Here is a 13738-nt window from a genome sequence, read left to right as displayed (position 1 = left end):
TAGGCTCCCAGAGACCAGGCTAGAAGGACACTCTTCCAGGTTTTTTCTCCATTTCAAACCTATCTTTATCTTCATAAGATACTTCACTAAATTTTGAGACGGCGCTCGTGTAACACACACAATCTGGGTCCAGCATGATGACAGACATGAAGAGCCCCGCACTTCAGTTCTCTGCCGCCCCCCCCGACAAATCTACCTGCCTGGGACCCGCCAAGGGTTGCTCTTGGTTTGTCCAGGTTCGGCAGGAGTTTGACAGTCTGTGCTGGGGCAGAAAGACACTGACTCAGATCCCTGGAAGGTCTGAAAACTGGGAACAGCAGCCCCCTCCCCCTGTGGGTTTCCAACACTGAGCAGACTGGAGATGTCCCCCCCGGAGTTTGCACACAAGAGCGGGGAGCCCACACCGAACAGCTTCTCACTCTCCGCCGCACCCCCCAGCTCCGTTTGCTTACAGCCTCCAAGGGTCCAGGAGGGACAAGTGTGTGAAGGGGTGGGGGAGACGGCTCAAGGGTACCGCGGGGGACTCCTTGAGAACTCTTATCTTCCCTGGCCAAGTTTTCTTTACACAAAGGCACCAGCCCCCTTGCTAAGGGACAGAGCCCACGGTCTGCAGGGCTGCTACGACCTGGCTGGAGTCCTGCTGTGTGAACTTGGGCATTTCAACTGACTACAGTGGACTTGCAGCTTCCACGTCTGATGGCGGGAGGACAGTGTCCACTCACAGGGCTGCTGGGAGGCCAGGAGGAGAGATGAGGCACATGAAGCCCACCAGAGCCAAGCACATGGTGAGAGTACAAACATTTGTTACGATGAGTTTCATCTTTGGAAGCATCTCTCGGAAATAATACAGGTGCATGTGCAGCCACAGAACCAGGGTGAGGGGAGAGGCCTGGCTTTAAGGACAAGCACAGGCATCCTACGTCCACCTTTTCCGTAAATCGACACGGCAGACTCCTACTCACCCCGTGGGCTTAATATCTAAAAGGCACAGAACAGAATAACTTGCACTTGAAAAGTGTTTATGGTTATGCTATTTCACCAGCTGATTGTTAATGAAATATTCAGACGGTATTAAGCACTTGCTAGGAGATTACAAAAATGCATGTGTGGGGTTGGGGACATGTGAACAGGTAGAGCACAGAAGATTTTTAGGGCAATAAAAACACTCTGTATGATATTACAGCGATAGCCATATGTCCAAACCCACAGAATGTATGTCAAGAGTAAATCATAAGGTAAACTGTGAATTTTGGATTATTAGGATAGATCAGTGTAGGTTTTTCATTGGTTAAAAAAGTGCCATCCTGGTGAGTGATGTTGATAATGGGGGAAGCTATGATTGGGGATGGGGCAGAGGGTATATCAGAAATCTCTGTACCTCTCAGTTTTGTTGTAAACCTAAAGCAGCACTAAGAAATGTCTCTAAAAAACAAAACACACACAAAAATATGAATGAATGCCATGTGCCCCTAACCATAAAGAGCTGACAATTCTGCTTGACAACTAGAGAAACAGGGTCTTCAAGTCTTCTCCAATCTTCATACAGTTGAGAGAACACTCCTATGTCACGTGGTTCTTCAGCTTTATAATCCAGGGAATATACCCTGACCCAGAAGGCAAATCACTGTTTGATCACAAATCTGACAGCCAGGACTTCTCCACTGATGAGTTTTGGTTCTCTAGCCTGGTAAGTAAAGATAATGTTGCACCCGGGGAAGAATGTGAGAACCTAATCAAAGTGCTCTGACATCCCATGAGAAAGGCACTACAGTGTTTTTTTTCTTTTTTAGAACATGGTCATGATTCTAATAACAGGTGCTTCCCCCATCAGGACAAAACCTAACACTGAAACAAAGTAGGAAGATTAACATGGCCAAGCTGCAGGAATAATAGGCAAACCTATAAGTTATTTTCTACAGCCATGAAAACAATCTACTCCTTCATCTCCAGGGTCACTGCCTTCTAACTATACCTTGATGATAATTCTCATCACACCATTACCATAGTTATATGCTTGCATATGATGTCCTTTCTAGAAAGTGAGTTCCAACTACTTTTTTTTGCATATCCCACATCTGCACAAAGAGTATTTGCTCAATTGATGTGGTATCTATCTCTCTTATGACTTAAATATAAATTCTCAAAGCTGAGACCTTTGAATTACTGGAATTCAGGCAAGTGCAGATATACACCATACCCTGTATCTATTTTTGCTTCTCAACATAAAAATAGTTCAAATGGTTTGTTTTCAACTGTGAGACAGAAATCTGCCTGCAGTGACTTAAGCCTTCAAGTTATACTGAAAGTGGCCTGGGGGAAAAAAAACAGATGGGGGAAGGGAAAAGCTGACTTAGCCACACAATTCCCATCTGCGTGTGGAAATGGAAAACCAAAAATGGATTCCATCAGCAAGGATGGGAGCCACAACGGGGCCATGCAAACCAGGCTCCCAGCATTCCCTCTCATGTACCCTACTGCAAAGACAAATTTATTTTAGGATCTGGTAGAGAGATGGAACCAGATTCTGAAAGGACACAGAATCAGACCACAATGATTTTCGTAGAGGCGGTGAAGGGCCTGGTTTCCAGCCCGCAACAGGGCTGGGACACGGGGATCCACTCAGAGGTAACACGAGAGTCTCCAAAGATTCGCCAGGGGTATCGTCATCACCAGCTCTAACAGTCTGGGTGATGTGCCCAGTGACAGGGGCCAGGCGAGAGCAAGGGTGTTCTGTGTCTGTCGTTCAGTCACAGAGTCACGTCCGACCCTGCGACCCCGCAGACTGTCCTACCAAGAAAGGATGACCACAGGAAAAGACTAAGGGGCCGTGTGAACTCTTAATCCACTCCTAATCCATGCTTTCTCCACTAGCTGGAAACCAGGAACATCCTCGCAAGTCATGAGCATTCAGACCTTAGGAATGAAGATTCTCCAAGATTCTACACCACTGTACAACTGTCCCTCCTCCATTCACAGTTTTAAGAAGTCCCAGAAATGCAAGAACCCACCGAGTCCAAACCGCCTGCTTTACAAACTGTGAAACGGAGCTCTAGAGACGAGAGGTCACGTAACTAAACAGTGGCAGAACCAAGGCGGTGAGCCCCAGGCTTCTGCCTCCTTGTAGCACAGAGGATTCCTCTCAGCACATACCTCCTTTTGTCTTTATGAACTCAATTTTTTTTTAAAGTATTGTTTCAGCCTCTTTCCTTTCTCTGCCACAGATTACATTTCAGGCACTCAGTTCCCCATACAATGGCATTCCTATTTATACAAAGCTGTAAACAACAGTGAGAAGAGGGGGAGGGCTGGTAATAGATTTCCACCAGGATGTGCCTGACCTGCTTTTTTTCAGCCTCAGTAATTAGAAATGCAGTGGGTCTGCAGGAATTATTCATACGCAGCAAGAGCCGTACACTATACATTTATGTTAAACATGTCAAATCCGATTGAAATCATGCCTGCCAGCAGCATATTCCATAAACACACTTTTCCCTAACAGTCGTCCAGACCTTGCCAGCCCATTAATACCCCCCTTTAATAGCAATCTTCCATAGATTCAAATCAGGGATGCTCCGCTGCACTAATTGCTGTGTGTTAGGTGAGCATCATGGATTGAAAAAAATTAATAAAATAAAATCCCTTCAGGCCATTCCCCTTGAAGAGCAAAGCTCTAACTACAATTCTAACTCCAAATGTTACAAAAATGCAAACATGAACTTCAGTAAGGGATTTCTGAAGTTACCATGTTGTCATTTTAAGTTGGATTATTGCCCCATCTTTTGTTTGTTTGTTTGTTTAAAGCACTGATACGCTCAGTCATCCTGTCTCAGATTAGCTTAACTAGACCCGGCCTAGTGCTCCAAGCCTGGAAACCATGGCGGCTATAAGATTTAAATAACCATCCTGCCATGATTCTTTGCCAAGAGTTCAATTTTTTCTCCTAATTATTGGTGATAAAGCATCACATTAATTGTATATCACTTAATTTATAGCAATTAATGATTGATTGGATAATCACTGCATTAATTATTGTTCAGTTGCTGACACTGGGGGCTCTTCAGTCTACAGCATGCACTTTCAAATCCACACTCCTGAAAGAGAACAAGCGATCACTTTCACGTTTTAAAAGAGAAAACCACAGAGTTGGATGGTGGAAATGGCTGTGCATTAGGCTCTGCTTCAAAGACCCTTCCTGCACGCTCCAGGGACCCAGAGGAGCACTTCACACTTGCCTTGAGTAGATGTGACTCTCAAGTGTCTACCAAGGGCTTGTCCATGTGCCACCACAGCCCATCATGGAACCCAGGTTGTGGCTGATGGGTGTCACTTGTCTGTGTTTTCAAGGGGAGGCATCCAAGCCTCCCAGAGGCCAAGGTCATTCACTAACTGGTGGGCTTCCTGACTCCAAACCTATAGAGGTCTTTCCATTTCACCAACCTGCTTTCAGACTGAGCATCACGCTGTCTTACTATGAGGCACATTCATGGCTGACAGCCCCACTCAAGCTGAACGTACAGGTGGTGGTCATGTTACTGTTTTCCACTGCACCACTTTAGAAGATTGAGTGTTACTCTCTACACTCAGAATGGGGGTAAAAACTGGATCAAATGGTTAGACTGAAAAAGCATTCTTGGAGAGGAGTACAGCAAACTTAGCACTCTATATTAGAATGTATGGAAGAGCCCCTATGCAAACCCAAACCCATCTGTATGCCTTCTGGCAACTTGCTAGAGCTCTCTGGGACTCCACTTACTTACCTGGAAAATGGTGGAAGGGGGAACAAGGGAGTGGGTCCTTCCAGTATCTATTGTATTTCACAGAGTAGGGGGTGAGAATCAAATGAAATAATGTATATAAGGCAGTGCTGCCTAACTCTTCCTCACAAAGCAGGACACACAGAAAACCATGGCAAGTTGGTATCGGCAGATGAAGCTGCACCTGCCTCCAGGGCCAACCCAAGGGCGGTGGAGATGGGTACCTGTGAGCCGCTCACCAGCTGGGCATGAGCTGGAGACCGGTGCCTGCCTCACAGTTACAGCCTGATGTAGCCTGAGGAGTAGCTGGAAAGTAACAGGAGAACCGGGACAGTCTTCCAGGGTTAGTTTTGCTCCTCCCGAGTATCTGCATGGCTGATATGCTAGCTGCTGGCCACAGGCTGTTGAAACTTAAGTTCATTGAAATGAAATAAAATGTAAAGCTGAGCTAGCTCCTCTGGGGTACCAGCTACGTGTCAAATACTCAACAGCCAGAGGTGGCCAGTGGCTGCTGCACTGTGCAGGGCAGATGCAGAGCATCTTTCTTGATACAGGAAGCTCACGCCACAGCACTGATCTGTAGCAACACTGTTTGGTGACTGGGCATTCCTGTGGAGTGTTACACTCCCTGAAGGCAAGGCTCATAATCTCAAGGAAATTGTGATCTGTGGGACACAGATGGTAGGGACCCAACCACTGACTATGGGATTGATGCTCCCGTGATTCAAGTCACTCTCCTGCTTGTCTTGCTGCCACTCAAGGTAAAAGACCTGATTCCTCAAGGAAAGAAGCGCAGCAGACATCAAAAAGGAAATCAGGAGTCCCATCCCAAAGTAAAATAACAAATTTTAGTAAAGATTATCCGTTCCTGCACAAACCCTTGAATTACATAATCAATAGCTGAGAAAATGCCAATTATCCAGACCCATTTCAAATATGACTAATCTGCATCCTGAGCAGCCACTAATCAACAGGACAAATTGTGAAATCGCTGCTTATTTATTTGCTGGGAGGAAGCACTCCCCATCACATTTAATCAGAGAGGAACAGCTCAACTTAGGGAGTAAATGGGACAGACAGGCATTTTTTATAAAATACTAAGGATCCCAAAGAAAGCTCAGGAGAGGCTGCTGGTACCTGTATTGATTCCAAGATCAAATCGGCCCAAAGCACCTTAATAATGCCTGTCATCACACCCGCAAACAACAGAGACAGTATTATGCTTCAGGTCAAGAAAGAATTGTTTGCAGGAGTCATGGAAGAATTTTCCCTTCTTTCCTTGCTTCTGTGCAACTGGCAACATGCATCTCTGAGTTATTCATTCTCTCTCTGTCTTAGAGATAAAGATTAACTATGGCCTGTTGCTTGAATGACTGAATGAGAAAGTAGAGTCTTATTAAAGACATTGGCACTTCTCAGTGCTTATTTCAAGTCTTCCTATAGTCTCATGACTGCCCGGCATTGTCCACCAGTACTGTGAAGACATATTCCTACTGAATTACAAACACTATGTTGTTTGTTGTTCAGTCGCTAGGTCATGTCCGACTCTTTGCGACCCCAAGAACTGCAGCATGCCAGGCTTCCCCATCCTTCACCATCTGGAGTTTGCGCAAACTCATGTCCATTGAGTTGCTGATGCCATCCAACCATCTCATCCTCTGTCTCCTCCTGCCATCAATCATTCTGAATGATTTAATGGAACTGCCCTCAACAAAGTTTACCCTAACCTTGTCTAAGGATAAGAGAAGCACATACCAAGTGCCTGCCTAGCACACAGTAGGAGCTTTGCAAATGGTTCTGTTGTTCTCTCAGGGTCCTTTGCTCACAGAATGCAGGAAGCATGCACCACCTGCCGTTTGCACAAGCCCACTAAATCCTATGTTACTTCCCCCAGCTTCTCAAAACAACTGCCTGGCAACAGTTCTACATTCAAATGGGAGGATCCGAAGAGAAAGTGCCACTGGGTTTCCTCATCTTATTTAACTAAACTACAAATGAAACCAAAAAAACCCCTCATGCCAGGCACTGTTCCAAACTTCCCAGATTCAAGTAACCCTCAGAGCAATGCTATGGAAATAGGGGTTTTTTAAATGCCCATCTCACAGGAGAAAACTGAGGCACAAAAAGGTGCGTGGAGCAAGGTCACTGAGTCAGAGCATCCCAGGGGCAGGACTGGAAACCAGGCACCCAGATCGTGAAAACAAAGGATGGACTGGCCTGGACGGTAACTCAGACTTCAGACTGTGTCTGCAAAACCCCCCTAACCCAGCTCACTTCCTCCAGGCAGATGTGTGTTCTATGCTGCTGTCGGCCAAGTCTGTGTAGACCTCACAGTCTGGGATCCTGATCCCTGGGAGGCACACAGGACAACCCTCCCCTGTATGCTTAGGGCCTTTGAGTGTGGATGCCCATCCCCTCGTCCCTGGGCCTACCTTCCAGCTCCTCCTAGGGGGCTCGCCCTGGCCCTTGGCTTTAGCTCAAGCACAGGCCTCTGGATACCACGGTGCCCAGTGCAAAGGGGGATGATGTGCAGCATGGAAGGGAAAGCCCGCCCAGGAAAATAGGACAGTGACACATCCCTCTCAATACCTAGATGCTGTCACACTCAAATTTCTCTTTTCTAGGCTGAACAGCCCTGATTCCTTCAGCTTCTTCCCAGGCAGTGTTGCTCAGCTTTCAGTCATTTTCATTGCTCTCCCCTGGCCTCCCTCCAAGATTCTGTATCTTGTTTAAATAGTAAAGGCCAACACTGAACGTGATTTAAGAACAGTCATGCCTGGAAAAGTAACAAAGGCCCAACCAATACGAACTCCAGAAGGCAAATATTTTCTCAAAAGAAAAAAAAAATCGAAGTATAACAATATTAATAATGGAAGGCAGTAAGAACCAGGTTGACCAAAGACAATGATTTCTGTGGCTTGTCATATCACTTCCTCTAATTACGGTGGTGTTTCTGGGAGCCGTCTCTGGCCTGATAAGTCTTCTCAGAAACCATCTGCTCCTCCTCAAAAAAGAACCAAGATTTTCCTCTAAGTCTCCCCAAGTCTCTCCCTAGACACAGAAACCCTATCATCCTGAGAGAAGGCCACTCCCCACTTTTCTCAACACCACCTTTTCCAGAAATAGCACTTCCTTTCCTAACTTCTTCCATTTCCTCTGCTTTTGCTTAGACGTCCCCCTGCCTCGCCACTCCATCTGCCTCCCCTTTGGGCCAAGGCAGGACACCAGGGATACAAAGAGGCTGCCTGGGACCCCAAATGCAGGATGAAGCCCACCCTCCACACTGCTGACTCCTTAGAGACTTGGGGGTGATGATCAAGTTCCACGTGGCAAGTCCTTTCACTGGGTTCACGAGCAGTGGGACAGGGCCCCGGACCTTCCATGGAGGAAGAATCACACCAAGGGCAAAAACAACAACAGGGAGGAGGTGCTAAGGAAATGTGACCGCAAAACACAGCAGCCCCCAGGACAGTGCCAGACACCTGGATGCCTGCTCGATCAGTAAGCTGGCTTTGTGGCCGACTGAAGCAACTTTTAAAATTGCTTAATATCAAGTAATAGGAGAAGGAAGGTGACCACTGCAACAAAGCAAGAATGTAATCTGTCTCCCACCCGCAGAAAACCAGCCGAGCCGTTCCGAGTGGACCAAGGCTGCGCCTGCCCCCTGGCCTGTTTGCCTCCCTCCTCCAGGAGAGAAACATGCGGGCTGGAGGGCAGCCACACACACTACCTGTCCACTTGCTCTGGTCCTTCTCGCCTCCACTCTCCTGGTCTTTAGCGAGCTCCTCGGGATCAGCAGCCGCGTCACTGGGCCCTTCAACATCTTCAATGGCTTCTTCTATAAGAGAAGAAAACGAAAATGTCAGGGACTAAAAGTAGACAGAAGATGGAGGACTCTTGGCTGCTACTCCAAAGAAGTACCCACCATGAAACACAGGCAGCCAACGACTGTCCCCCAGCCACACAGTGACCCCTGAGAGGCCGACCGCACTAAGGATGTGCACGGTCTGGGGTGCTGCGGGGAGCTTTCCTTCCCGCTCACTGGCAGGAGACTGCAACTTGGTCTAGACGTGCAGACACTCGGTATTCTGAGATGGATTCCAAATACCTCGTTTGAGCTTTTCTTACTGAAAAGCCAATCCTGTTGAGGAAATAACTCCAACTGAGTTCTGAAATCCCATGCAAGTCTTTAACACTTGCAGATTCAAAAAGTGCCACAGGCTTGCTTCTTGCCTAGCTCTGACCACACTGAGAACTGGCGTTGAACTAGACCTCGCATAAGGCTTCGCGGTGCCTGAGCACCTGCCAGATTGTGGAGGGTTGTTTTTTTTTTTTTTTTTTTTAACAGTCATTCATATTCTGAAGAGTCACAGAACATCAGTGATATGATTTCATCAGTGTGAAGAGGTCCAGGAAACAAACATCTATGGGTTGGCCAGGCATCAGTGGCGAGAAGCTAGATATGTAGAGAAAGGGAAACAATTCCTTATCCAAATCATCCACTCCCTGTTTGAAGTCATTCCATTCTCTACCCACTACTGGCTTAAAACAAACCAAGGAAATTCTCTCCAGCTCAACACACACTACTTTAGTGAAAGAAAAAGAATGGTCACTTCCAACATGAGGTTAATCACAAAGTAAAATGCCACTTGCTTGCCGAAGTGGGGACAAAGAGGGTAAAACACTCTAGATGCTGAGGGAAAGGAAGTGGGGCATCTCTCATTTGTTCTCCTGGCCCTATGGACCATTATTTAAAACACTCAATAAGAACAGGCTAAATGCATAAATAAGGCGAGCAAACCAAAGTAGGCTGACGATGAAATCATTATAGACTTTGAAGAGCACACCTTCCTGGGCGTGGAGACACTGAAGCCCACGTCTGTCACCCAAGGCCATTGCTAGCTGAGATCCATGGGACTAAGGGTGTTGGCCCACGGACCTGGGGTTATTCTGACATCACCCTAAGTCTCTCTAGCCCCAACTCCACTTTTCAACATTTCAAGGTGTGACACTAACGACCCTCCAGAAAATAGTGTCTGAATTTCATTTTATAAAAGGGAGTAAAAAGAGTTCAAACTAAACTGACCTCAGAGGATTTATCAAACATTTGAGGAAGAAAGTATCTATTTAGAGCCAGATTTTCCTAACTCTTCCCAAAAAGACAACGAAAGACCGAGAGCTGGAAGATGGAACTAGAGGTCGGGGAACATTTCTTCATTACCGCCGAGAGGGCATGTAAGAGTCAGTCATGGGGAACACGCATGAGAGGAGATACTGCTTGTTTTCCTCTTCAACTAAGAGGCTTCCGCAAATAATTTCTATGTCGCCTTTCTGTCTCACTGCACAGTCAAGTTAACATCAAGTCTTCCCACGCCCACCCCTAGTTCAAACAAAGAAAAAGCATGCAACCATGGTTTGAAGTCAGTCAGATATACAGCACCATATTAACACGCTACAGCCTTTACTGGAGGGAAAAAATACAAAGTGTTAGCTGAGCAATAATAAACAAGTTACACAGTATGCTATAGGTGCCCTCTTAATTCAGACCAAATAGTCAATGCATATTTTTGGCTTTTGATTAAATTGTTCAGCACTATAATTATAAAATCCATCTCTGAAAGGTGATACCAGCATTCAGTTGATCAGAATTAAGTTGGGTCTACCAAAAGTAGCTACTAGGTCTCTTAAAATATACTCATTTGCCCAAAAACATCCTGTGATACAAAATACCTGCAAGTACCCATACAATCATCAAATGCGATTATGAAAAGAGATGGCCCCTCCTCTCTAGGACACACACACCACCCCAGGTGGAGCGAGTCTGACACCTACACACAGGGGACACCCCGATGTGATGAGCAGTGTTGGAAGGTGCTGCTCTGCAGAGGTGGGAAGGAATTTAGCCCCTGGGAGGCCAGCTCCAAGGCCAGCACCTCTCTCCTGTGTACTATGTGGGCTGAGCCATCCAAGCAGAGAGTTAAGAACTCACGGTCACTCTGGCACTGACCCCAGTTCTTTGAACCTTTTCAAACAAATCCATCCAGAGACAGACTGAAGAATAAGCACGTCATTCATGCAACAAGCAAGGAAACCACATGGCGCTTTGTGACTGTTCCCAGGCCCTTGTTCTATGAGCCTGCTTGGGTCTCTGCTTTCTTCCCTCCCTGCCCTGCTAAGCGTGGAAAAGCAACAGTGACCAAGCTCCAGTGAGAGGGTGAAGGACCAAGGTTGACTCAGGAATTTCTTCTGCATCTTTTTCTTCTTAAAGAGTTAAAAATCAAGTCCTCTTCTCTTGAAAGGGATTCCTTAGTGGCTCAGACGGTAAAGAGGCTGCCTGCAATGCAGGAAACTTGGGTTCGATCCCTGGGTCAGGAAGATCCCCTGGAGAAGGAAAGGGCAACCCACTCCAGTATTCCTGCCTGGAAAATTCCACAGACAGTCCACAGACTCCCCCTGGCAGTCCATGGGATTGCAAAGAGTCAGACACGACTGAGTGACTTCACTTTCACTTTCCTCTTCTGAGTGTTTAGATTTAATATTATCATTTCTGGTATGTTAAACACCCAAAATCTGTTGTATGCTTTGTAGAAGAAGAAATGATTAAGAAACTCCGGGACAAGCCAGCTTCCTTTATGGGCAGATCAGCGTCCTCACCCCCAGCTAAGAAAACCAGGTCCCATTCAGCCCGGTAGGCGCTTCCCTGTAGTTCCGCGTGTGACCTACAGGTGTCGCCCTCTGCAAGGCGAGCCCTGGAAGGGCAGCAAGCTGCAGGAGGCAGACACTGTCTGGGCTGCCTAACCTGAGCATGTGGAAATAATATATGTCTTCAAGTGAACTGTCTGGTCCTGGGGAAATAAAATAGGACATTCATAAGCAGTTACACCATCTGTCTTTATACCATCATCATCAACAGCAAGAGGAAAAATAGCTCTTTAAAATGGATGAAAGCCCAGGCTGACAGTAACCAGAAAACTGTGAGCTCTGAATACCAATAAAGGTAGAGATATGATTAAAAAACAGAGATGTAAACTATGAATTCGTCTGGACAGCTCGACCCACAGTGCTGTGCAGACAGGGTCTGTTCTGTTGGTCCCCAAAGTCTCCAGCATCGTCCCTGAGACCGGGCCTTGGGCGCGCACGGGCAGGGCCTGGGGCCCCGTGCACTGGGAGCCAGGGGCAGGATGGCGTCCAGCTCTGTCCCTGGGCTGGCCTGGTAGCCACGCTCCCTTTAGGAATGTGTGTTTGATACTCACGTGCTCACAGAGCACAGAGCAGAGGGGAGGTGTTCACGGAACGCATTTCTCGTCCACAGTTAAGTCAGTGGCAACTGGCCGGGCTCATTACAGAAGTTATCCATTCCACCACCCCCCCCCACCCCCCGCCAGTAATGTCAGCTTCTGACAGATGGTGGGAACAAGCAAAGACCTGACGGATGAAGATCCAGTTTTATCTGGAAAATCCTGTCTTTCTCTCAGAAGACAAAGTTACTTTTCTTCCCCAAGAAACACCACAGCCACTGTGCCATTTTTAAGGCCAAAAAAAAAAAAAAAAAACGACAAATCAAAACCATCTTCTCCCCAAACAGTTGAACGCTATTTCAGAACCCAACCGGAACACACCAGGAATGCTTTCTCAGGGGCACAGCCAGGGCCTGGGTGAGGAGGTCATCTCTGCCCCCCATGCCTGGCCTGTTCCAGCCATAGCAGCAGGCCCCGCACGTTCTCAGACAGATGAGATGGTCTGTTGCTCACAAGACTCCAAAGGCCGTGCCTCCAAACCCCTTGCAGACGCCCACCCTCATGGATACACTCCACCGCAGCCCTCAGACCAGAGCACCCCTCCTGTTCGGGTATATTTTCATGTTAAAAGGTTCAGGGAAACAGAAGCAAATCTCCAATGAATTGTCCCTTCCGTCTTCAGTTTCCACATAAAACACTGGGAAGGCCTTTCAAAAACCTATTTCCATCACTACCTCTTCGTACAACTGCTTCTCCCAGACAGCACTCACTCATGTCTTCTGGTTAAGGGCAGAGCCCTCAGGTATGAGGGTTTCAGCAAATGTTGTTTAGTCACTCAGTCATGTCCAGCTCTTTGTGACCCCATGGACTGCAGCCCGCCAGGCTCCTCTGTCCATGGGATTCTTCAGGCAAGAACACTGAAGTGGGTTGCCATTTCCTTCTCCAAGGGATCTTTCCAACACAGGGATTGAACCCTGGTTGCCTGCATTACAGGCAGATTCTTTACTGCTGAGCCACCAGGGAAGCCCCATTTCAGCAGATAATACATTCTTTTTTTTTTTTCTTCAGATAATACATTCTAAAAGGGAAGGGTTCCAAGGGCAGCATAGATTTTGGCGGGGGAGTGGGGGGCGGTGATGATACCACAGCTCCAGAAAACATCCCTTCAATTAAGGTGGCTTTCCTGCCACAAATGCACACTGTTCTCTCAACACACCTTACGCTCATCACGTTGGTGAGGATGACTGTACGATTTCCCGACTTGTGGTAACATCTGCTTCTGAAGGAAGTGCATGTGCCAACTAGCAACCCATGTGGATTCGCAGTGATTTTATGAACCACTTGGAAACTGGTTTGTGGAAGAAGCACGAGGCTGAAGCAAAAACAGAGGTGGCATCAGCACGAAGTCAGCACCTGCCACCATGCGCTGAGCGTGTTGCCCAAGACATGCCCTTTGCTGAAAAAGGACACCGTTCACCAAATAACTAGGGCCGAGGGCAGTATTTTACAAATCACAGGCTTGAAGGAAGGGGAGTCCATCAACACCTGAGACTAGTCCTAATTGTTCCTGACTCTTTAACAGGATAACGTGGACTAAGTCAAAGTGAAAGTCGCTCAGTCGTGTCTGACTCTTTGCGACCCTATGAACTATACATATACAGTCCATGGAATTCTCCAGGCCAGGATACAGGAGTGGGAAGCCTTCCCCTTCTCCAGGGGATCTTCCCAACACAGGGATTTAATCCA

At 47.1% G+C, this 13738-nt stretch overlaps 1 protein-coding gene across 2 annotated transcripts in view; it reads right to left on the bottom strand.

Moving 5' to 3' along the window:
* Positions 1 to 13738, bottom strand: part of ZFHX3 (zinc finger homeobox 3) — a 250172-nt gene that overhangs the window by 35955 nt on the left and 200479 nt on the right. For both annotated transcript variants that reach the window (XM_043898963.1, XM_043898964.1), the window contains exon 5: positions 8485 to 8592. In XM_043898963.1, coding sequence (XP_043754898.1) covers positions 8485 to 8592 — 108 coding nt within the window. The remainder of the gene's footprint in view (positions 1 to 8484; positions 8593 to 13738) is intronic.

The sequence above is a fragment of the Cervus elaphus genome, chromosome 4 (genome assembly GCF_910594005.1).
Source record: "Cervus elaphus chromosome 4, mCerEla1.1, whole genome shotgun sequence".
In the NCBI taxonomy this organism is placed as follows: Eukaryota; Metazoa; Chordata; class Mammalia; order Artiodactyla; family Cervidae; genus Cervus; species Cervus elaphus.
This window is presented reverse-complemented; position numbering and strand designations above follow the sequence as displayed.